This window comes from Eupeodes corollae, chromosome 2, assembly GCF_945859685.1.
Source record: "Eupeodes corollae chromosome 2, idEupCoro1.1, whole genome shotgun sequence".
Lineage (NCBI taxonomy): Eukaryota > Metazoa > Arthropoda > Insecta > Diptera > Syrphidae > Eupeodes > Eupeodes corollae.
This window is the reverse complement of record NC_079148.1, coordinates 85,250,158-85,275,908: the sequence shown is the minus strand read 5'-3', so window position 1 is coordinate 85,275,908 and position 25,751 is coordinate 85,250,158. Positions and strand designations below refer to the sequence as shown.

The 25,751-nt window shown below is 33.5% G+C and overlaps 2 protein-coding genes across 3 annotated transcripts in view; both read left to right on the top strand.

Annotated features, from left to right (window-relative positions):
* Nucleotides 1-1,402: 1,402 nt before the first annotated feature.
* Nucleotides 1,403-3,129, top strand: LOC129947326 (E3 ubiquitin-protein ligase RMND5A). Its single transcript, XM_056057846.1, has 2 exons — nucleotides 1,403-2,586; nucleotides 2,641-3,129. Exons 1-2 carry the CDS (start codon nucleotides 1,660-1,662, stop codon nucleotides 2,911-2,913), a joined length of 1,200 nt encoding a protein of 399 aa, XP_055913821.1. The 5' UTR covers nucleotides 1,403-1,659; the 3' UTR covers nucleotides 2,914-3,129.
* Nucleotides 3,130-7,689: 4,560 nt separating this feature from the next.
* Nucleotides 7,690-25,751, top strand: part of LOC129945760 (uncharacterized) — a 67,799-nt gene continuing 49,737 nt past the window's right edge. For both annotated transcript variants that reach the window (XM_056055670.1, XM_056055669.1), the window contains exon 1: nucleotides 7,690-8,414. In XM_056055670.1, the coding sequence (XP_055911645.1) occupies nucleotides 8,323-8,414 (92 nt within the window). In that variant the 5' untranslated portion in view covers nucleotides 7,690-8,322. The remainder of the gene's footprint in view (nucleotides 8,415-25,751) is intronic.

The following is a 25,751-nucleotide window of genomic DNA, read 5'->3' as shown; positions in this document are numbered from 1 at the left end:
GTTTTGACGTTTCACAATCAGTTGCTCGTTAAGGACACAAGAATTTAAAATAAAATGAATCTTTCGGTATTTAAATACAAATATAAATCAGTAATATTATATCTTCTATTTGGTTTTATTGAATTTAAAAAAAAAAACTATTTAAAGCCCTGAAAACACAAATGTTTCTTATTTTATATATTTGTATTTGTCATTAATATGACAGTTCCGGATTGACTGTGAATGCAAAATTTCACTACAAAGCTAGTTGAATTTTGACTTCGTAGTCACTAGCTTTGTGAATGCGACCATTGAGATGAGTGACAATTGCACTCAAAATTATAACATTTCTCCTTAAAAAAACGCAATATGCACTGTAACTGGTTTAGTGTAACTGGAAATGGAAAAAAGTTAGATTGAATACTTTGTAAAACAACAAAAAACTAACACTTAAGAAAAAACTTTTTTTTTGTGTATTTTATGAATTTCCTTTAATTGTTGTACTCTATTTCTATGCTGCAATATGTTATTTGTTCTTGAATTAACTTATCCCTATTCCTATAACACTAACAAAGTCCTGCTGTTAGCAAATTTATTGATCAATTCAGATAATTTCACCGGTTTAAAGTCATATTACCCTCCTCTAAGTGTTTCTCACCTCTATTGAGGACCTATTTCATCAAAAATTCATATGAATGCATGAAATCCCACTTACTTATAGTCCTGCCGTTCTCTTCGTGTATGTATATTTTCTTCTATGTTCTGCATTTATAAAACGTAATCTACAGTAGTATTTATTCTTTTTAGAAAAATTAAAACATATACGTAAAACTCATTAATTTTGTTTGATTATTAGCAGCATTTTTACTAACATATCCTTCAAACAGTAATAAGTAAACTTGAACTTTGGTAACTAAACATTTTTAATTAATGAATGAAAATAATATTTCGCATTAAACTGTGGGAATTCATTAAAAAAAACTTCTGTATGTCAACAATAAACAATCGAGTCGATTACATGATGTATTGATTGAGTTAGGCATGAATTCAGAACGTTTTCTTTTAAGATAAATGTCAAAATTTGTCTCTGCATTTATGCAACGGGTTTGTTTTAACCATTTTGGTTTTTTTTTTAACCTTGGTGTTGATTTGATGTGTTACAAGTTCAGATCACAAGATCACTAAATCAGATTCATGTTTTTGTTTAACTTTTCTAAATGTAATACACATTTACAGCTTTTATTTTGTTAAAAATAAAAATCTACATAAATCTTCCAACTTAAATCATTGAACGCAGCCATACAAAAATGTGTGTGGATTTTTGTTTTTGGTTTCACAAATGCTTTCTCATAGTTAGCCCTCTAGAATTGTTAGACAAACCGAACTGACAGCCAAGTCTTATCATCCTTATAGTTAAGTATGTTTGCTTTTTGGATTTTACCTTAGAACAAAAAAAACACTTCGTAAACCTAATTTTGTACGAATTTAAAAACTTTGTTTTTCTCTCCAAATAATAGATTAAGTTTGAATTTAAAACAAAACTTTTCAATGACAAGTAAATAAACCTAGCTATAATAATACCTATTGTTTCGCTATTCGTCCGAGAAGTGCTTTACATTAGAAAGAAAAAATAAGTAAAAACATCACTAACATTGGAAAGAACTTACACTGAAAACAACAATGGATGCGTGCTTGGCTGTTGAAAAAGAACTTAATCGAGTCATAACAAAATTTACAGGGATTCGTGAGTACAGTGGACTTGTTATCACAGACGTTGTTCAGTTGCTGAGTGAAATACAAAATGCGCTCAATGAAGCTGGCCAACCAACAGATGCAGTTGTTACAGAGAGCCAAATAAAAATGATTGCTGAAGCCATGCATAAAACTAACGAAAAATTACAGCGAATATCGGCTGAGCACCGAGAATTGCATGGCACGGTTAGTAAAGTAGGTAAAGTTGTCGACAAGAACTTTGTTTCGGATTTCACAGCTACAACAAGAACCGATGCCCTGCAAAATGATCAGAATATGATGCTTTTGAATAAAGTCATGGCAAAGCATTATTGTCGCCAAGGTATGGACGAGGTTGCTCAGTCCTTGATAAAAGAGTCTAGAATGCAACCCGAGGTAGCACAAGAAGTTTTTGAATCAGAAAGCAGTTTTGCAGACATTTATAAAATTTGGAAGTCAATTCAAAAACATGATTTGCAGCCAGCGCTAGAATGGACTGCCAAGAACTCGGATGAATTAGTTGAAAAAAATTCGTCTTTGGAGTTTAAGCTCCATAAATTAGCGTTTTTGCAGATTGTATCACGTGGTATGGAGGCTCAAGGCGAAGCTATTGCATATGCTCGAAATAATTTTAGCAAATTTGTCGATCGCTTTGGAAGCGAGATTCCCAATTTGATGGGAACATTCATTTATTTACCAAATGGAATCGAAAACTCCCCCTACAAACACTTAATCTCTCCGGAGATGTGGACAGAAGCATCTTATATATTTTTAAAAGACGCGTGCCATACACTTGGAATAAGTAAGAACTCTGTGTTGTCTGTTGTCATCAACGCTGGATGCACTGCTTTACCTGCTCTTCTAAATATAAAACAGGTAAGATAAATTTGAATTAAATTTCTCTTATTAAATTCAATTTTTCATTTAAAGGTCATGCTCTCAAGACAAGTGCTAAGTATATGGAGTGGCCGAGATGAACTGCCTATTGAAATAGACCTAGATCCAGAGTATCGATACCATTCAATATTTGCTTGTCCCATATTAAGACAGCAAACTTCTGAAGACAACCCACCAAAGAAATTAACATGTGGCCATGTAATATCTAGTGACGCTTTGCTTAAACTCAGTAATGGACCCATTCTCAAATGTCCTTACTGTCCGGTTGAACAGAACTCTGATGATGCAGTTAGAATTTGGTTTTAGAACACGAACTTAATATATAAATTTCGTCTTAACGTTTATTGTATCTATACTTATTTGTTTATTATTATTTTTTTGTCTTAACTTTGTTTCTTGCACTCGGATATATTTTATGAACAAGAAATAAGGACTTCATTCATAATTTTCACATTTATAATCTAAAAAAAAAGAAAAGTTATTTGTATTACAAGCATTGAATAAATGTGTATGTAGGTAGAAGTGACACCGAGTTTTAAATACATATGTTAGGTGGAGCAACAGTTTATAGAGAACCAGGCCTAGTGACTTACAACGCTCAACCATTCCTATGAGCGAGTCAAGTCAGGGATGAAAGCGACATGCAGTCCGGCATTGAACCCAAGACCTCTGGCATGACATTCCCACGCACTCACTATCATGCAACGGGTACTACACCGAGTTTTTAAACAACTTGTTTCATTGACCTTTGCGGTAATTTTCAATTCTAGTAATAGGCGTTTTTTTCTCCTTTTTTATAGAGTTATAAAAAGTTCGAAAAACGAGTGGTTGGTAGTTTGAAAGCACAGAGTTTTAATATTTCAAAATTGATTTTCACTTGATTAATTTCTTTTTTAAAGATGTTCTGGATGTAATTTCAAGTGTTTTAAGCGATTCAGAGGATTCTGATATAGACCAAAAGGTACATCCTAAATATAAAAAAATCATTTAAACAATTGATGAAGTTTCGATGAAAGTAATTTAAGATTTTTGCCTTTCAAGAAAAAAAGTGTAGGGAATCTGAGTCAGCAAATTTACCATATTCTAATGGTGGTAGGGCAAGGTTAAACGGAAACAAATCTATCTACAGGTACATCTGATAGGTACGTCAGCAAAACTTGTTTTGAGAGTGACTTCATTTCTGATTGTTATGACATATTTTTCAATGGAACTAATCTGATTTACCGTGAATGCCTGCATTTTGCATAACATTTGCTTTAACCTAATACCAATAATATTGGTTATATTTTTGGGCCGATGTTGATTTTGAATAAAACTCAAATTATTATTATGATAATATTGGTATGGCTCAATTATGTACAGAATAAAATATTGGTAAACAGGTTTCACCTCCCCGTGGTGAACATCGGTTGCTTAGTACCTTAACTGGAGATTGGGTTCCAACCCCAGTAGAAAGTTGTTAGGGGTAGCAAACGAGAGGGGGGAGCGGTATTTTCACTAAGACAGTTCTTCCATTTAGCCAGCAGTGGAGGAATCCCCAAGATGGAATCAAGGGTGGCGTCTACTGTTCCAGCAAAGTTGAACTAGGATAGGATATTTAAATTATTTATTATTTATCTTCAATCTTACAATAATAATAATTTTTAATATTTTGGAATTTTATATAATATGTAATGATGGCGTTGCCGTCTGCCTGACAAAGTTGAACTACTTAGTACTTAGTGAACACCTTATGGGGTTACTATGACACATTCGAAGCCCAGGCATGTAAGGAGCGGTTATGCCAGCTACCTCTCATGGAGTTAATCAAGGAGCTAGTCCTTCAGGTTGTAATTCGTGCGTCAGGGTGACTTCCTGACGACGTAAAAGCCCTAGGCTGCTTTAAACAGACATCACCGCCATCCAGGAAATGCGATGCGATGGGGCGGCAAAAAACAGTGATATTTACTATGGTGGTTGCTACCGATGCCGCTTTTGTCATTGGAGCCAGATTTATTCAAAAAGTCTTGAGCTGTAGGTGCATTACCGAGCGCCTCATGACCATCCGCATTGATGCTAAATTTGGCAACATTAGAATAATCGGAAAAAACAGACAGCACTTCCGATAAATGATTTAAGCTCATCGATTTTGCTGCGGGCGAAATGTCAGTTGATAAAGTGAGATAAATAATTTAGTTAAGTTTATTTCATCAAAAAGAGTACAACTCTTATAGACAACTTTAACAAGTTAATATCATAATTAATTTAAATATACATAAGTATGTATATGTACAACAATAATAATAGAAGCAATAGATACCTACATCTTAATTACAAAACAGATTAAGATAACAAAGCAGACATAACTTTTTTTTTTAAAACATTTCTTGAAATATTGGAAAAAATATCTTCAACCTTAACAACAGAATTTGTTTCTCTTATGCAACGTGCAAACGGTTCGTTTCTACTATAATTTCTTCCATAAAAGTCTCCGTCAAATGAAAATTGGAGCGGAGAGTCGTTGATGAAAAGTAAAAAAATATTCGTTCTAACAAATAAGAACATTTGATACGATTGCTTATTAAATCTTTTACAAACATTAGTGAAAAATATTTTCTCCTTACTTGAAGCGTTTGAATATCAATAAGCAGGCAATTCCAATTTTATTTATAGAAAGCATACATAGTACAACTTTTTTGTATTTTTTCTATTCTAGAAGAATGAGTGATATAATAGAGATTCCAAACTATGCTGCAATATTCCAGTACCGATCTAACAAGTGCAATATATAATGATTTGAGGGTGTAGGAGTCTAAAAAATCCCTAGAGTTTCTTCTAATAAACCCTAGCATCCCATTAGCTTTACTGACTATGTAATCGATGTGCTTATTAAACGAAAGCTTTTCATCCAATATAACTCCCAAATCCTTTTTTGCCGTAACCCTATCTTAACTCGTATTGTTGATAGTATAATCTCAGTGTTTTTTTTTGTATGGCATGTAAGGCTCTGACATTTGGCAACATTCAGGAACAACTTGTAAGATTCACACCATTCGTCCAGTTTTTGGATATCCTCTTGTAGAGACAGACAGTCTGTAGAAAATTTTATGAGCCGGAAAATCTTGACATCATCGCCATATGTAAGATACTTCGAATATTTAAAATTTACCGGAATGTCATTTATAAAAAGGATAAATAACAAAGGGCCAATATGACTCCCTTGCGGAACACCTAAAGTTACATCAATACTTTTGGATTTAAACTTTCCCAATTTTACAAATTGGACCCGATTTTTTAAATAAGAAGAAATCCATTTTATGAAATTAGAATGGAAACCAAGTTTTGAAAGCTTAAAAATTAGTATATTATGATTAACTCTATCAAAAGCTTTTGCAAAATATGTAAAGATAATATCAGTCTGTAAACCATTTTTGAACCCGCAAACCACAGAATCGCATAGCAATGAAAGGTTTGTAGCAGTAGATCTTCCAGAAACAAAACCATGTTGGTTTTCGGATATTAAATCCTTAACAAAAAATATAATTTTGTACAGATAAGAAATTTTTGGGATCACTGACAATTTGCAGATAGGCCTATAATTGGTTACATTTTGCTTCGAGCCACACTTAAATATTGGATTTATATAAGAGATCTTTCAACAGTCCAAGAACTGACCACTTTTTAAAGACAACAGGGGCTATGTTTCTGGCCCAGCACATTTATTTACATCAAGACTAGCTAGAGCTTCAAAAACATCAGAAAGAGTTAAGTCTATACTTCTAATATCAGTAGCATAAGACGGCGATATATATATATAGATATAACGTTTATATCGCTAGATAATTGTAGTACTTCATACAGTTTGGAATCCCTAAAGACTTTCTTTTAATATTTATAAATTTCTTTTCTAATTTTTGACTCAGCAGAGAGAATAAAATTATTAAAAAGAAAGCTTTTGAGACAGTTATATTCAAGGTGGTATTCATAGAGAAAATATATTCCCTCTGTGGTGGTATTTCTGCTTGAAAGCCAGATCATCTTTTGTTGTTTTATAAGTTTTATTTTTTCTATTTTCAGATTAGCTGTTGCTGTTGATATTTGTAACACTTTCGCAACAAATTTCTGTAAGTCATTTGTTAATAGCCCTGAAGAAGTTGATGAAGTATATTTTCTTAATCTTCACTCCTTTTCGCAATCTGGCTGTAGTCAAATCCCAGTGCTACAGTGTACGATCCTTGATCTTTTATGTGTGTTAAATGATGCTCAGCCGGTCGCGATTGTATTAAAAAAATTAAGTAATGCTCGTGGTGAATATTATTAATTGGCATAATGCTATCACAAATGTCGCTTGGGTTACTGTTCAAAAGTCGTCGAATTTATCTTCCGTCTTGTTTTGCAAAAATTTTGCAATCAGCAAGCTTCAATTCTGAAAGCTCTATAGCCAGAACCATGCCAAAAAATGCTATTCAGATTTCTATCAACGAACCTATTGTAAGCAGTATTTTTTAATTTAATTCACAAAAAAAGTACACCAGTGAGTGGCAAATTTCACTCTCACAGCCTGTTAGTGGATACGTCATTTTTTAATTTCAGAAGCAATATTCCAAGTTGAATGCTATGCAAGCACATTCGAAAGGCAATCTGATAGCAAAACTGATAGAAATAAATCAAAAATATTTAAGTAAACTCAAAAAAACTTTCTGCTACATTGAGTTTTACAAATTCTAAGGTCGCAATTTTGACATAGCAAAATATCGTGAAATAGCTGAGAAGCCCGTCAAAACCATGACTGACCCAACACGTGATTGTGGTTTAGTTATAACTTATAAGTATTGATGCAACTTAAAAGAAAAGTCCTTTTGCCTTTTTCATACGGAAGACTTTAGTAGTTTAGTTATGGTTCCGCAAGTATACATGAGTCAACATCAATGCAAAATGTAAGCTTTTTGAAAGACAGCTTTAGTTCAGCATAACATAACTGACATGCTTTACTATTTTCTCTTATACTCTTATTTGAGAAGAAAAGAGAGTAAGAGAAGCTTTTGTATATACTTTTACAAAGAATTTTCTTTACAACTCTTGTAGTTTCTGTTTGGAATTGAAGTTGAAAGCTAGGGATGAATTGTGTTTAGTCAAGAAAAATAATAACTTCGCTCAGTTTCTCAGTTACTCATTTACATTTCTTCAAGGAAAAGGAGCTCTAATATTTTTGTTAATTTTATATCTTTCTAAAAGACTATCCAAGCAACAGGACGAAACAAAACAGTCCAAAACGTAGCTTTTTTTTGTGTAAAAGAATTGCACTTGAAGGCCAATGATTTAATTCTTGTGAATGTTAAATTGTTTTTAATTGCGGGTTGCAGACACAAGCATTTATTGTTTTTTTTTTTTTGCATAATGTTTGGTTTATGGTGTCAGTATTTTCCCTTGATTTTAACTGAATGTGATTGATTTATTAATAAATACTGATTGGTTATGACTCCTGTAAATTTTGACAATTTCATATGGAAACTACGACCGTTTTACTCTCTTTCTGTAGCATGTATTTCTACATGCATTATTAGGATTATTAAATAATAAAACCATTAAACTACAGTGCGGTAGTCAGGTGATTTGATTATGAATTTCAGTTGACCTTCTTATACCTAATTTATGAACGTGTCCTCGACGCCGCCGGATCAGAAAAAATAGTATAATTATCTAGAATATACATAAACTGTTTACAGCGTCATAATCATGGCCGAAAATAAAGATAAACAAAGTGATAAAGATAAGGAAAAGGAAAAGGGTCAAGAACAAGAAAAAGTAAAGGATAAAAGCATAGAAAAGTAAGTATATAAACATCTCTATCACTATTTTCAAGCGTATCTCTTATTAATGTAGTTATTGGATATTAATGACACACTATAACCCCTTTTGACCGTTCTTAGCTGTTTTTTTTTTTTTTTTAAATGTTTCCATAATTTATAAATTTTGTTGTTGATTTCACTAGCTTGTGAACTATTCTATAAAGATCGGCGGGTCCCATTAAAAGTGGACTTAAGTTTATATTTAAATGTTTTGCATGCACTTCTTTAATCACCTAATATAAAGAATTAACACAATGTGAGCAAATACAATACTTGGGGGATGTTCCAAATACACCTCGTGTCACATGGATAGGGAAAAACTTTTTCGTTTTTTATTTGACGTTAAACACAAACTTGAAATGAATGAGGCATGTATTAAGTTCGGTTTGCAAACAAATTTTGGATTAAGATGATAAATGCAAGTTTTATGGCGGGTTTTTGCCAAAAAGGTCATTAAAAGTAACTGTTTTCTTATGTCCCATTAATAATGACAAGATCTAAATTTGCCTATTAGCGTCTTTTAAATCGGATAAAAGGATGCTTTTTTGTATCACATGAATAGGGACAAGATCTAAATTTACCTATTAGCGTCTTTTAAATAACATAAAAGGATGCTCTGATTGCTTGGGAACTTAGTACGAGTATTAATTTATTTATTTATCTACAAGCTTAATAGTATGGGAGCCCAGGATGCTAAATCGGGATTTACTTGACCGTCAAAGTGACCAATTGGATTGCGAAGCTTAGATGATAGGAACAAAAAAATGTTATATCATATATACACTTTCATCGGTGGGGGAGCGGCTATAAGTTTTCAAAAATGTAAAAAAAAACTGTTGCATGGACATACTCGAGCGCGTCAGATATTAATAGCATCCATGTTGTACGTATTTTTGAAAATATACGTATGTTAATCTGACCGTTTCCATGATGGGGGTGGTCGTACGTAAGGGTTGAAAACGGTAAAAAAAAATGTATAAATCTTATTTGTAAGTATCACCGTTATTTTGTAATTATTTTGTTTCCATTTTTAATAATAATTTTTTTAAATTGCCCCTCCCCTTACTTCGGCTAACGGAAATCGTCAGATTATATATTATTTGTGAACGTTGAATTATTACCTTTAAAATAAAAAAAAATTAGCCACGCTCGAGAAAGTTAAGATGACGTTTTTTTTTACAAGTTTGTAACCCGCCTACTTCTTATTGTCAATCGAAAATTGTCAGATTAGTGGAATATATACTTTTTAGCATATAACTACCTTACCCTACCTTAATCTTACGGGCTGGAGAATTTCAGATGATCAATTTTTTTACTAATCTGATCCTTTATCCTTGACGCGCGGCCACATATACGGGGCTAATACTTGGTGGAGGTATTCAATAGGGTACTAGGTACCTCCCTGTATATTAATCTGCCGCGCTGTAGTGAATCCCATAAATTCCTTCTTGGGCTCCCCTACTATAAAGTTAACAGATTTGATCTTAAAAATTAAAATATTACAAAATTATATTAAAAAGTAAACAATAAAAGTAAATTGGCCTTAAACAAATCCCTAGAATTTATTAATTCAATAAATTGACAAACTTCATTGAATTGTCTTATCGATCTACAAATCGACTCATTAATACCGTAGCTTGCTCCGTGAAAAGATTCAAACAGAAATTTTCTACCACGCAAAGCTCTTGACGGAACATAAATTGGTACAATTAAAAGCAAAGATGGACAACGTACGTGATAAGATAAAATATCCCTCACAAGCATTATACCATGAATTTGTCTTCTTGATTCAAGAGACTTAATACCTAGAAAAAGACATCTTGCTTTATAATCTGGGATAGAAGTCCACTTCATCTTATAAAATATGAATCTAGTAAACCGCCCCTGAACCTTTTCTAAACGATCAGAGCAGGTCTTAAAACCCGGATTCCAAATGACACTTGCATATTCCAATATAGATCTCACAAGAGATATATATAGGCATAGTAATGCGTAAGGATCACTGAAATCAACACAATTACGTTTTATAAATAAATCCTACAGTTGAGTTAGCTCTTCCAATTACATAATCCATGTGACTTTTAAAGGAAAAATTTTTGTCCAATATAACACCTAAATCTTTGATGTTTTCTACACAAGATAATACATTAGAATCGATCGTGTAGTCAAAGCTAATGTGGATATAGGACCTATAGAAGGAGATAGCATTGCATTTTTTTATATTTAATTTTAAACAATTTAATTTACACCATTCGGAGACATGGTTAAGGTCGTCCTGTAGCAGCTTGCAATCATGGAGGCAATTGATTTTTAAGAAGAGTTTCAAATCATCAGCGTAAAGGAGGTATTGAGAATATTTCATCACTGTAGTTATATCATTTATACAAATATTAAAGAGGAGCGGTTCCAAATGCATTGATTAGATCTCGAAAAAGTGTTATTTATTATCTTCCCATTAGATAAGATGACAGCCAATCAAGAAGAGTAGAATGTAAACCATAATGTTTTAATTTGTGTATTAAAGTGGAATGATCCACCGAATCAAAAGCTTTACTGAAATCGGTATGTATCGCATCTACTTGATTCTTACTTTCAAACGAATTTAACACATAATTTGAGAAAAGAGCTAAATTAGTTATTGTAGAACGACCGGAAACAAAGCCATGTTGTCGGTCAGAAATATGCTCTCGGGTTATGAATTCCAATTTATTTTTTACCAGGTTCTCAAACAATTTAGGGATGGCAGACAACTTGGAAATACCACGATAGTTCTCAATTTTATTTTTAGGTCCAGATTTATGAATTGGCACAAAATAAGATATTTTCAATTCACTTAGAAATATACCCTGAGATAGAGATTGATTAAATATGCAATACAAAAGATAGCATAGGGACTTAGCACAATTTTTTAAGAAAAAAGCGGGTATACCATCAGCTCCAGGTATAGTTTTGGGCTTTATAGACTGGAGTCCTGAATATATTTCTTCTTAACTGAGTTGTAATCCTCCGATATCAACACTACAGGTTGAATTATCTAAGAGTGTACTATAACTGTAATTTCTAGCAGGTGAATAAACGGATTGAAAAAAGTCAGCAAATAGACAAAGTATTGATGATGTGTCTGATGCTTCAGTGTCCCCAAATGTCATTTGCTTTGGGTAGTCTGACGTATTTCTTTTCACATTTATATATGTCCAAAACGAAGAAGTATTTGTCTGAATGTTAGTCTCAATATTCATTATATAACACTTGTGAAGGAATTTATTAAGACCAAACAAATCTTTGCGCAGTTTGCTAAAATTAGCGTAGTCTAAATTATCATTAGTTCGCTTAAATTTGTTAAAAGCTTTACGTTTTAAATTGTTCAGATTAATCATTTGCTTGTTGTACCACGGGAGCTTTTGTTGAATATATTTGGATCTTCTCGAAGACGGAACGAATCTACTAAAACTGTCGAAAATAATAGACACGAAACGCGAATACTTTTGTTCAAGATTCAGATTGACAAAATTAATTGACCAATCAAAATTTTCAAGAAAATTGTTAAGTTCAATTAAGTTTATCTTTTTTTTAAATTAAAGAAGCTAGAACATTGCATTGATTCATTTGATAAATACGTGTACAGTTTAAATTCAATAAATAGTTCCTTGTGGTGAAGAGATTCATTAAGTAAAGAAAAGGGAACAATTGAGACTTTTGAATTAAGAAAGTCATTACATACAAAAATTATTTAATGAATTATGAATACATTTAATTTGGTTGAGATTAAGTAAATAAAGAGAATCAATTAAATAGAATTCATAATCTTTCATCAAATTACATGCAATGAATAAATTATCATCTTCAGACCACTTCCATATAATGTTATATAAATTAAAATCACCAAAACAACAAACATTATCAAAATCAGAACATAAATTATTAATATTTTTAATATTCATAACATGTTTTTCATAAATTTCAAAATCACTCTTAGGTGGAATGTAACTTACTATAAAAAATAAGGTAACATTTTTTGTTGAACATAAATTGATCGATATACATAATTGCTCAACATCCAAATGAAGTAGTGAAACTTCTTTACAACGTAGCTTGGTACTGACGGCAACCAAAATACCTCCTCCACGCTCAGAGGGGTGTCACACCTGTCACGCCGGTAGACAATGAAGTATTTTGAATCGAAAAGTTCATACGAAGATATACCAGGATAGAGCCAGGTTTCAACAATTATTATTATATCATAATCAAGGTGACTTGAGTTAATAAAAAGCTCTGAAACTTTCGTTCGGATGCCACTAGCATTATGATAGTACACTTTAAGCGATGAGTAACAGGATATTTTTTCCATGCAATTAGGTTTTGGCAGATTTGATAGTGAGGATTCCTCAATCCTACTTAGTTTTTTTAAATGAATTTAAAAGGACGAATTTTCACCCCGCGAGGCCAAAAAGTATCAACATATATATTTTTTTGCTCATTCGGCAGAAATCCCAATTTTAAAATTAACAAACTTTAAGTTTAGATTAGATTCATTTTGTTTAATGAGCTTGAAGCAAGAAATTTCATCTGGATTGATAGGAAGATTAGTTGACACAAAATTTATAATTTCATCAGCTGTAGTGGACCTGTGAAAGCTTCCAATATGAAATCATTTTGTGTTTCTTACGATCTTAAGATCACTGCATTGTGGTTTAGTACCCAAAATAATTTTATCATTTACATGGGACGCAGCAGTAGGCGCCGCCAAGGTCTCATCGCTCATATCAACAAGAGCAGGGGCCCTACTATGTAACTCGATTCTACTTTTGATTCTATTCGAAACTCATTTCCGATTCTACTTTCAAATCGTACTACGTATTAAAGTAGAATCGGATGCCAGTTATACCAACTTTTTTTCAAAAAATGTTCTACTTTCGAACGAGAATCGTTAAAATTTTTGGACAAGAATAATTACTACAAAAATGGACACCGTTGTAATTTGATCAATTTGCAAGGAAATGAAGAACGGTACGAGCAAATTAAACGCAGAAGAATAAGAGATAATTCCAAAATAATGGAGCTGAGTGAGAAAATGTTTGTACATATTATACATACAAACATATATACGGTAGAATATTTAAACGCATTCTTAATGAAAAATATATACTTTTAGTTTAGTTTTGTTAAGAGCTATCGTCTTTCTAAAGACGGATTTATGTTCTTACTTAACACCATGTCATCCGTCATACTCGCAAAAACAAAATTCTGTTCCGATTATCATTTAGTTATCAACGAAAGTACAAACGCTATTTTGGTAAAAAATACGAATTCCGGGTGTAATTGGGTGGTAGATGAAACTCATATTCAACATTTTACTTACAGTTTGAAAAAAAAACTTCGCTCGCAAACACATTTGATGTAGAGTGATTATTTTCGATTTTGCCTTGTTTTGAATTCTACTTTCGAGTTACGTAGTTCCCCGTTTATTCGAAAGTACATAAGAATATAGTTGGCACTACTAGAACTATTCGATTCTCGTTCGTTCGAAAGTAGTCAAATAGATACATAGTACCAATTTTTCGAATTCGAGCAATTTTTCGAATTCGAGCAACATAGTAGGGCTCCAGTAGTAAGATCATTGTGCCTGTCTATACGCGTTGTGCCCACAACGTTGTGCTCACAACACTATGTGTCTACATGTGTTGTGACTACTCATGATCCGTTTTCCATTTTGTGTATGTGGGACGAAGAACTTGAAACATTTGTGTTCGAGATTTTGAGCGGGTGATAACTACCGACATGCATAGGATTTTGTCTGCTTTTTACAAGATATAGAATTTTATAGATTGAAATGGATACAAATAATGAAATTATTTGTTTAACTGCAATATGCGCAGCCGCAAATGTTTTATTTCTGCTAAATGAAGAAGAGGAAAAAAAAAAAAAGAAAAACACAAGGGAATGGTCAAAACCTTGGATGCTCCGCAGGAATACACAAAGTTCTTTTAAACTTTTAAATGACGAACTACGCTTAGACTAGAATCGTTATCGTTATCTTCGTATGGACGAGGATTCTTTTAAAGAATTCTTATGCATAGTGCAGAACTCAATTCAAAAACGGAATTCTGTTATGCGAGAATCTATTCCTGCGGAGAAATCTTTAACGAAGCCGAAGAGCAATACAAATGTACCTCTCGCATCGACGAACAGAAAATAATGAGAAATTCGGAACGAAATGAGAAAGGAACTGTACTGCCCAAGCAGAAAATTCAATTTCTGCGATGAGCATCCCGTCCCTTTACTCAGCTCCTCTCTTGCCCACAAACTCTCGTCACAACGTTGTGGGCACAACGCGTGTAGACAGGCACATTAGAAACCGATTACAACATCTTCCTATGGGAAGTTAATATAAAGAATACATCTAATGTTGTATTAAATGTACTTAAGAAAGAGTATCAATTTGATCGGGTTAATCATGATTTTTTAGATATAAAGGTAAAAAAAGGCTTCTACTCTTACTTTTTAAACTGGATAGATGCATACTTAAAGGATTGTATTCAATATGTTCGTATTAATAACATTTTTTCTTCGCCTATTACCGCTACCTCTTGAGTGGCTCAAGGAAGCCATCTCGTCATCTTTTTTTCCTATTATTTATCAATACCCGTGTTTTGTTGGGAAATCTATCCATAGTATAGTAAGATTTTACACGAATAACAAAAACAATATCCATAGTGAGAATAACACCGATAAAAGTAAGAGTAGAATCTCATTATGGATAGGTTTTTGACATTTATACGAGCCTCGAATGGATTTTATGTGATTTCGTTCTCAAATGTTGGCACAATTGATATTGCATTTGTATCTCGATGGCTGTGTTCGTTGAATAGTTCTGCATTTAGAATCATGTGTGTTTCCCATTGCGGAAAAAACGAATCTATTACTGTTGATAATATTTAGTTTTGTTAGTGAAAATGGACTAACTGGGCTTATTTTGCAAGAAAAAACAATAGAAAAGAGATTTATGTTTTGCTATATTTCCAAAAAAGGTTTATCTCAGTTTAGAAAAGATAAATCTCAACTCGATTCAGGTATATAAAGAATTGAGGCGAGCTTCAAACTCGCTTCAACACCACATGTTAATGTAGTAGTCTACGAACAAACCCCCTTTTTGAAGTTTTTTATTATTATTTTGACAGGTCTTCTTTCAGTTGTACCAATTTTAAAATACAAAAATCTGGCCACTGCGGATCGTTATGTTGGGAATTTCTTACTTTACTATATATGAAATGCAAACAAAACGCACGTAATAAGCTCCTATCGAGCTGGGAAAATTACATATCCCGGGTGTTATTAAGTATCAAATATTTCAGGTGTTCAATCAGCCTCTTTGAAATAAAAACTGATTTTTATCAACCAGAGACTGATTATTTTGTTTCCAGGTTGCTGTCAGCTATTATTTCGAATGCACATTGTGTAGAAATTGAAAGTTGTATCCCCTTAAGTTTAAGAAAGTATAAGTCTTATCAGGTAGGTACACAGCCGTGATCATATCGGATGAATCGATTTACTTGCTAAAGTAATCTCTAAGCTTCAATACATGAGAGTAGTGAAAATTAGGAATGTCCAAAGTCCATGTCCACCAGCTTCATACGGAAGAGAGCATAGCATGACGAAAATTGGTCAAGATTCGTTACTGGCCATTTAAAGATTACTAACGAGTAACTCAATATATGAATTGTTTAGGATTTAATAACCTTGCGCTTGTTTTCGGCGTTTAAATGGGATTTAAGAATTTTCCTCATCCTGTGGTCGAATTGCAGTCATACTCCATTCTTAATCGCTCTGATGCAGAAAACCAAGATACTTATTGTTCTCTACCGTTACTAGGTTTACGATGCTGTGTATTCGGGTAGAGAGTATCCATCGGGTCGGCTAGGACTTTACCCTTCTGAATGTGGATGGTCTTACACTTTTTTACCCCGAGCTGAATTCCAATATCGTCACCAAACTAATGCCCTTATCTCTGTTGTTCGTATAGAGCTTTAAATAGTCCACATAAAGGACCTGGTTAATTAATTAATTTCCCGTTTCGGCTTTAAAGCTATACATAGATCCAATGCGGAGTTTTCTGAGCACTTAACTCAATAAATTCATACGGAGAGAAAACTATATTTTGTTTAACTTTTAAAATTTTACATTTTATGGGAATAGAAGGTTTTTGACTTAGGTCCCAAGTGAAGTTTAACGTTATAGTAAATAAGGATGGGTCTTTTTTGTAATCGATACCCATGGAAATTTTGTGTACAGAATCAATTTTCAATTGCTCCTTGCATCCCATTCAGTTTTTCAAACACCCTTTGTTTTCGCATGTTACAATGTTGTTAACAGTGCGGTGTTGGTATACACGATTGGTAATAATTTTCGTTAAGTCCTTATATGTATGATGTAGAAAGTCATGTGATAGGCCTTCATAGGCTTGCAATTAGCTGGATCTGATGTATTGGTTACTTTTGACATCAAATTGTTTCCAGACATCAGAAAAGTCTTGGTATCAAAACATCAGCGTAGTTGGCAAATATATTGAACCTAGACTTTGCTAATTATCGTTAAATAACGGCGAAAAAATAATGTGCAAAACAAAGAATATGTTTTTAGTTCTATGCATGCCAAATTTTTTATTGTTTACATTTTACATTCTCTTTTTGCTCATAAAAATGCATGTAACCAACGAATTTTTGTGTGGCAGGTACATTTAAACAGGTACATTTAAAACTTGTATGTATTCATGTGATACAAAACAATAAAACACAATTTTAAACTTTACTTTTAAAAGTATGTATTTTATAATTTAACTTAACTTGCTGCTCAGATGCGTCCGTTTTTCAGTGGCTACTTCAACGGTCTCTTTGTCTAAGTTTTTCTCATTTAATATTTGTAATTTCGTTAAAGTATTTATAAATGTGAGAATTCAGTTAATCAAACCTAAGATCAATTTAGTAGGTACTTAATAAGAATTAATACTAATAAACTTCATTTTAATAATCTAATAATTCTAACAACAATTCTAATTATAATAATAATAAAATAAATAATAATAAATTTATAGTATACAAATCCAGATTTATATAACGATATATGTATAGATATATAAAAGATGTGTAGCTTTAACAATTTTTATGACCTCCTTGGGAAAAACCGCCACAAAACTTGTATATATCAACTTAGTCTAACATATGTTTTGCAATACAAACTTAGTACATACCTCTTTCATTCATTCAATGAAAAAAGTTTGTCCCTATCCTTGTACCACGAAGTATATATGTTTTTCCAAAAACAGATATAAAATCAAAAATCTATTCCCTATATTTAGTTAGACACATTAAAACAAATATGGTAACACCATTGAAAAGAAATTTGAGAATTGAACTATTTCAGTTTTTATTAAATCTAAAATTTCAAAACAAATAGTTGAATGCATATAGTATAAGTGCATAGGTACATGACGACACACCCAGAAATATATACAAAAAAAGAACAAATTGCTTATCTTTCCCTATTTTCCCTTCCTGATTTTTGTTGCAGTATATTATTTTTGTATCCGCTTGTCCTATTTATGTTTAATGAGATTGAAAATAATTCAATTATTTGTTAGCGCCAGCTACATGTACTATAGATATTATATACAAAATGGCCTTCTTCAAGATAGTGTATAGATGACGATGGGTCTCAACAACTGCTGTTGCACTTTCGTTTTTTGTTTAATTAGTTACTTTTCTTCAGCAAGTGACCTTCTTTAGTAGTACCTTTGAATGAAAGTTGAGTTTTAAAAGTTCGTTACAGGTTTTTGCGTTCATAGCAACCAGTTTTTCAAGTTTCTGCTGGTTTCATTTCTCAAAATAATTAAGAGCAAGATGACAAACTTCTGAAAATACGCCTAATTTCACTTTTGTTAGGTGCCAGTTCTTAAAATTTGCCAGCACCTCAATTTACTTTAATCCATTGCTGAATTTATTTTGAAGAATGGAATCAATTCAATTTAACAACACCAGAATGAATTAATTAACAGAATTTAGAGCTTGCCAAACAGACCCTCTTAACAAATTTCCTTCTCTTATCAGTATGTTGGGCCTCGATAATCTTAAAAAATAAATAAATTAGGTGCCGCAACAGTCCGTGGAGAACCAGGGCCTAGTGGCTTACTTAATTGCAGGGTTGGAGAGGACCTACAGTTTATATGCCGAATCCGAATGGTTTATTTGAGAAAGCACATTTTCATGACTAGAATTACTCTTGGAGAATTTGTCAATTCCAACCACAGCACCCGTGAATAAAAACTTTAGGTGGCACAGGCAGAGATCAAACCCTCAACCTCTCGCACGACAGTCCAACGCACTTTTTTTTTAAATTCATTTTTAGACAAAAATTCATAAAACTAGCTTAATTATCCATAACTTACAACTAACTTAATGGTCCCATTCGGACACTCTAAGTTAAACTATAACACTAAATACTAATGCCTTTCGGCCCTAAGATCTATTTTAACTTCAATTTAATTTTATTTATTTTTGTATTAATTAGAAAATTTAAAAAACTAATATCAATATACTTTTTATTTTTGCTTAAAAACTACTTAAAATAAGGTCCCTAATATAAAACTTAAAACTAACTTAAACTACCTATCCTACCTATAAACTACTTAAAACTCGAACAACCACAGCAGCAAATCTAACGTTTTTTGTTTTTATATTTAATTGTCTTTTTTGTATGTTTTTTTTTTAATTTTTTTTCTTTTTTATATTCCATGTTTTTTTTTTCATTTTTTTTTTGTTGTGCCACCATGCCTATTCTACTTTAAACTAAACCCTAAAACTATAAGTATGTAAGCCCGCCAAGGCTTAAAATCCCATCCCGACTACCCACTATCAAGTGCCGATTGAAGCCACCAAAACTTGTTCTCTCCTGCTTCACCCTATCAGTTCGGTCCCGTTCGGACACAGCCCTACTGAACTGAAGGAGCTCTCCTCCACCTTGTGCCATGACGATCCCGATTGTACAGGAGTCGCCTATACACAGTTCTTCGTCTGACGTGGTAGATTAACGGAAATGCCAATCTATCCTGTATCAGACCGCATTTGTCTAAAAAAATGAAGCCGCTCAAGCGTGCACTTTCAAAATACTCGTCGTTCGGATAGAACGCCCCGAAAATTAAATTGTTGGTCGAAGACATAGCTCTTGCAATGTGACCTCGAACGAGTTTTATCAAGAAATTGTCAATTCTGTTGATTCGAGCCCCGTTGTATAGGACCTCGTTGGAAAAGTAATGCACATAAGACGATTCGGCTGTTCGATATAAGCCGGTACAGCGTCGTAAACACTGCCGCTCAAACACCCGAAACTTCTCCATCTGGGAAGGTGCAACGTTGAACCACACAGGACAACCATAAACGATCATTGGTCGTATGAGGGCCATGTAGCAAATTACCTTCACTCTGGGGTCAAGCCGACTGCTAAAAAACAGCCGTTTCGTCAGGACAACCATAAACGATCATTGGTCGTATGAGGGCCATGTAGCAAATTACCTTCACTCTGGGGTCAAGCCAACTGCTAAAAAACAGCCGTTTCGTCAGAGCGAAGGCTTCTCTGGAGCAGCATTTATATGTCTGTCGAAATATAAATACTGATCTAACCAGATACCGAGGTACTTCACTACACTTTTGCTCGCCAATGGCTGCCCGTGAAGATCAACGATGATCATCTTGCTCCAATTCTTGCACGTATCCCTCGTGGCCCTAGCCAACGGAGTCCGGAACACAGTCCAACGCACTAACCATTATGCCACGGGTACTACCTCGATAATCTTTACCTGACGTCTTTTTGTTTGCGTTTGAGAAGGTTTGCCGACTGTCGAAAAAAAGATTACTTTAACATCTCTATATTTCGTTACAAATTATATAGATTATAGGTTATGTTAAGGCTTCCCTGGTGACTTGTATTTTTATTTCTCATGTATTTTTTTAGAATCAGTTTGTGACCGATATGACGCAGAATTTCCAGAAATTAGCCTATTAGCTTGTACCTTTGTTATGATTCTAAGTTTAATACTTTGACCTTACCTAAAAACCTGTTACAGGACAATTTCCTTTCTTAAATTTTAAAATCTCAAATTCAGAGTCTTATTCAAGATCACACAAGATACTTTGGGTCGCAAAAAGAATGAAAATTAAAAGATAGTGGCTTCCTTCTCTTCGTAAAAATGATGAGTTTTTTTTCCGGACTAACCGCTAGTTGGTCTTTCATAAATCATAATCCACGTATACAATATTCATAAGCAATTTTCTATCTGCCAGCTGGTGGTGGGTGGAATTTACCTGTCACTAGCAATACTAAGTCATTTGGGTATGTAATTACTTGAACCATTGAATAATAATTGTAATTAACTATTCCCCTACAGTCTTACAGAAATTTAAAATCAATGTACATGAAACTTTCAAAAATTGCTTTAAAAGAGAGATATTTTTATCTGAACAGATATTTGATAGATATTTGATTAGAACAAAAAGCAACTCTTCCACTTTTAAATCGAAATAGCTCAACTCCAAAGTAAATTAAATCTTGTTTGCTCTTTAAATGAAAACAAAAACTATAAATATGTGTATGTATATAATTTATATTTTAGTATTGCGGTCTTACTTAAAAATGTATTTAATCTCTTCTCCACCGGAGAATGTAAATTGTAAAATGTTCTCCACCAGAGAACAGAAAATAAAAGACAAATATTTAATTTTAAAAAAATCATCATTTTATTTATCAAGCTTCAGATCCCTTACCGCTGGTGGGAGAAAATCTTTGCGTTGAGATGTAGGTAATTTAGATCTGAAACTATTTGAGACCGAACGATCCGTTTTTATAATTATTATAAAATGATTAGGCATCAAATCTTTGTTTGATGGTGCGACGATTAAATGTATTCTTTTTTGTATACAAGCTGCTGAAGGCAAAAAGTGGCCTGGGATACGGTACACACTGATAAGTTCTTATTCCATCTGTCGATTTGTCATGCTTTAAACTTTTACAAAAAATTCATAACAGTATTTTGTGTGAGATACAAAATTTGTAGTCAATATCTTTTTTTGTTCTCCTAATACTAAGTCGAAACCCATTTCGTATCAGTTTAAAAATTAATAACATCATACTATCTTTCAATCTATTTTTGCTTACTTTCTATCTGTTTTTGCTTACCTATTAGATTTTAAGTCGATTATTATTTCTTGAAATTTTGTATTTCTTGTATAAACAAATACAATTTGTTTTTTTTTGTTTAAGAAAATTCATCACAAAATGAAATCATTTTGAAGTCAATACCTTTTGTAGATTTTAATTCTTAATAAAACTGAATGTTGGATTTTTTTTTAAATTAACTGAATATCGAAAGCAATAAGATGAAAATAATTTGAATTTAAAAAATGTTTTTTATGCTTTTATTTTGCGTAAGAAAACTGTCAATTTGATCTTTCCCAACATTTTGCTGAATGTTGAAAACTAAACTTTTTATGAGCTGGAAATCAATTTCTACCAACATTTAATAATGTTTTTTTAGGTTTACTTACTTAGCTTTACTTACTTTCAAAATTTTACCAGATGTTGGGAACGTTATTATTCGGTGCATAAAATTATACTGCATCTAAAATCTTTTTTTTTCTGTAAAATATTCGAGGTGCTAATTATTTTTTTTAGTTTTTTGATTTAAAAAAAATATCGTTAGTTAAGTTTTTTAACAAATATTTAAGAGTTTGGTATCACGTCATAATATATAATAGGAAATTTAATTCAATTTTTCAAATTGTTTTGCTAAAAATAGCACCCACTCAATTTTTTTGAGATTTCTTTCTGCATTACGCACAGACATCTCCCCACAAATATTTTATTTAGATTATAGGGACCTTGAAACTTCGTGAAATTTCAAAATTTTAAATTTGACAAACCGGACCGATTAAAATAGCTTTAAATATGTAATGAAAAGACATTTTATTGGTGTTCTGCTGTGGAAATAATTTTGAATTTATGATTTAATTTTGTTTTTGGAATTGTTGAAATATATTAAGTTTGTAGACTTTCGATAGATATTGCAAACAAAAGAAATATTGAAAATTAGTTTCTACTTTTTAGTGCAAGTTCCAAGAAAGTTGTGTTTTCATGTTTTTAAATATTATTTATTTTTATGCTTTGGACATTATAATCAAAAGAATCTTAACTCCGTTGTTCAAAAGCACTTAGTGGCGGTGATTGTGACGCGGTTCAATTATGTTTTATTTGTGGCAAAAGCAGTTTCCATTATAGTATGTAGTAAGTTAAATCGAGTAGTGCTTCTTTTTTCTTGGTATTAATAAGTCTAAGAGCAAGGGATATATATCATCATGTAGGTATTTGAGGATAGTATTAGATGTGAATGCATATAATAATAATCAATCAATATTAAATTAAATTATAGTGAGAGTACGATTACTTTGGCGCCAAGATATAATAACGGTTTTTGGTAGAGAGGCCTAATACAAGAATATTTTACTATTGAATAGCCCTCGTTCAGGCGGGAGGGGAGGGGTAGTCATCATAACACGTCTCCCCTGAGAAAAGTTCATACAAACGAGTCCTTTTGTGATTTAAATACAGATAATGACGCGATACAAATTTTTTTTAATTGTGGAGTATTATTCTGAACCAAAAATCAATTTCTTTATATAAAACCGGAAGTTAACATTTCAAATCAAATTTTATTTTACTTTCGTAAATCAGTGATAAACTTTGAAAAATAAACTCGGTACATTTTTTAAAGCTTACTTTTCCTTGTTATATACAAACTTCTTTTAATTCGACACGAACACATTATCCCATTTAACATGTAGATATTATTGTCTTCATTCATAAACATTCATGTAGTTCGTTTTTAAAAAAGATCCCAAAAGATTTTTTTCATCCCTTTTGAGAAATGGGATATTATATAAATTAGCATATAAACTGGATGCTCATAAGTCGCATGTGTCGTTTGAGCAATGTTCGGTGTCCATTTCTATTTGTAATTATTCAATGGCAGTATCAACAACCCGTCGAATTATTTTCCTTTCCTCTAAGCCTGTCAATGGTTGATGGTTCTGGCTTTGTACTAAGGATCTCGCCCTCCAGATTGTTGGTTGTGACTTCCTGACCACGTAAAAAATACCTTACTTGCGAAGCACCAACAAGCCTCGGATACGAACGAATTTACTGTTGACAACCCAAGCAAATAAAATAGGAGAACGAACTTCGGATCTGTATGTGGAATGGTAGGTTCCTTAACAGACCACGTGCAGCCAAACAATTAGAAGAAGCCCTAAACTGCTGCAAAGTAGTGCGATGGGATGGACCTTGCAAACGCAAACTACAAGACTCCGATGCATAATTTGGCGACTGCTACCGAGAACAAAAACAGCGTCTATTTGGGTGTGGATTTGTTATTGGAACTAGGCTCATGCAAAAAGTCTTGAGTTTCTACAGTGTGAGCGAGCGCATCACGACAATCCTCATCAAGGCTTAATTCGACAAGATAAGGCTTATATGCGCGCATGCCCCAAGAGAAGAGAAAGATGACACCAAAGACATATTCTTCGAGCTCTTGAACAAGACTTATAAGCAGTGCCCTGGCTATGACATAAAAATTATGTCAGAAGATTTTAACGCCAAGCTAGAAAGAGAAGACATCTTTGGTGGCACATTCGGGAGATACAGCCTTCACGGCACCACCTCCAAAAACGGATTCAGACTTATCGATTTCGCTGCGGTGCGAGACGTTCTGGTAGCTAGTATGCATTTCACACATCTTAATATCCACAAGGGGACATGGAAATTTTCAGATCAAGCAACTGTCAACCAGATTGACCACATTGCGATAAACGCACGACAATTCTTCAGTATACAGGATGTCCGAACTTTTCGATGGGCCAACACTGACTCGGACCACTAGCTCATTGTAACCAACGTACGGCTACGGATATCCCGGTTCAAGCCAAAACAAGAAATTACTGTGAGAGCTTTCAACGTTTCCGATCGAGTCTCTAATAACCTCTTAATGAGCCCTATGCTGTCTGCATTAAGCATTGAAAACAAGTGGCAATATTGCCTTGCAGCCATCAGAAGTGCTGAATTTGAAATGCAAGGTTTCACACGGTTTGACGACGAATGCCGGCAAGCTCACGCAGCGAAACAACATGCATACAAAACGGCGCTGCACAGAAGGACCAGAGCTGCTCGCGAGCTCTACGAGCAAAAGAGGTATGTCACAACAGTAATGAGGTTCGTAAAAAAGGTAAAAAAAAACTCCCAATGATATCAGCCAAACCGAAGCCGGTAAGGACGATCAGGGAACACATGAAAATACCACTTCTCCAAATTGTATAACGGCGAAGAAACCGAATGCCGCTGTAAGGGAGATAGAACCACTCAACCTAGGCGACGACGACGCAGACCAACAATTCCGCCTACCCAACATAGAAGAAGTGAAGACAGCTATGTCTTAACTGAAGTCCAACAAAGCTGCTGGAGTTGACGGCATCGCTGCTGAACTATTCAAAGCGGCAGGCGATGACTTGGTAGGGAGCATGCAACAACTTATCTGCTAAATATGGTCGGAATAAAGCATGCCCGATGATTATAATCTCAGCATAGTTTGCTCGATACATAAAAAAGGAGACAGTCTAAATTGCGCCAACTACAGAGGCATCAGTCTCTTAAATATGTACGATCCTTTCTGCAGTATTATGTGAACATCTGAAGCCGTTCGTCAACAACCTGGTAGGTCCTTATCAGTGTGGCTTCAGACTAGGAAAGTCTACTATCGACCAAATAGTCACACTACGGCAGATCTTGGAAAAACCCAGGAGCTTCAAATCGATACCCACCATCTCCTTATCGATTTTAAAGCCGCGTATGACAGCATTCATAGGGAAGAGCTCTACAGAGCAATATCTAGTTTTGGCATTCCTGACAAACTTATCCGTTTGTGCAAAATGACGATAGAGAATGCACGCTGCTTTGTCAAGGTCGGAAAAGATCTCACCAATGCATTTGGTTTTAGACAAGACGATGAATTGTCATGTGACTTCTTTAATATCCATGAGGGCAAGACCAAGTATAAGCTGTCATCAAAAAAAGACATTGAACAACGAAGTCTTGGACAAATCGTCACCATGGACAGCTATAACATCGAGGTAGTTAAGGACTTTGCCTAACTTGGCACTGCTATAAACACAGACAACGACACCACCACTGTATTCAAATGAAGAATAACTCTTGCAATTCGCCGCT

Coding starts and splice junctions, on each gene's coding strand:
- LOC129947326 (XM_056057846.1), top strand. CDS start 1,660: ATGGATGCGTGCTTGGCTGTTGAAAAAGAACTTAATCGAGTCATAACA. Junction 2,587..2,640: donor CTCTTCTAAATATAAAACAG/GTAAGATAAATT, acceptor TTTCATTTAAAG/GTCATGCTCTCAAGACAAGT.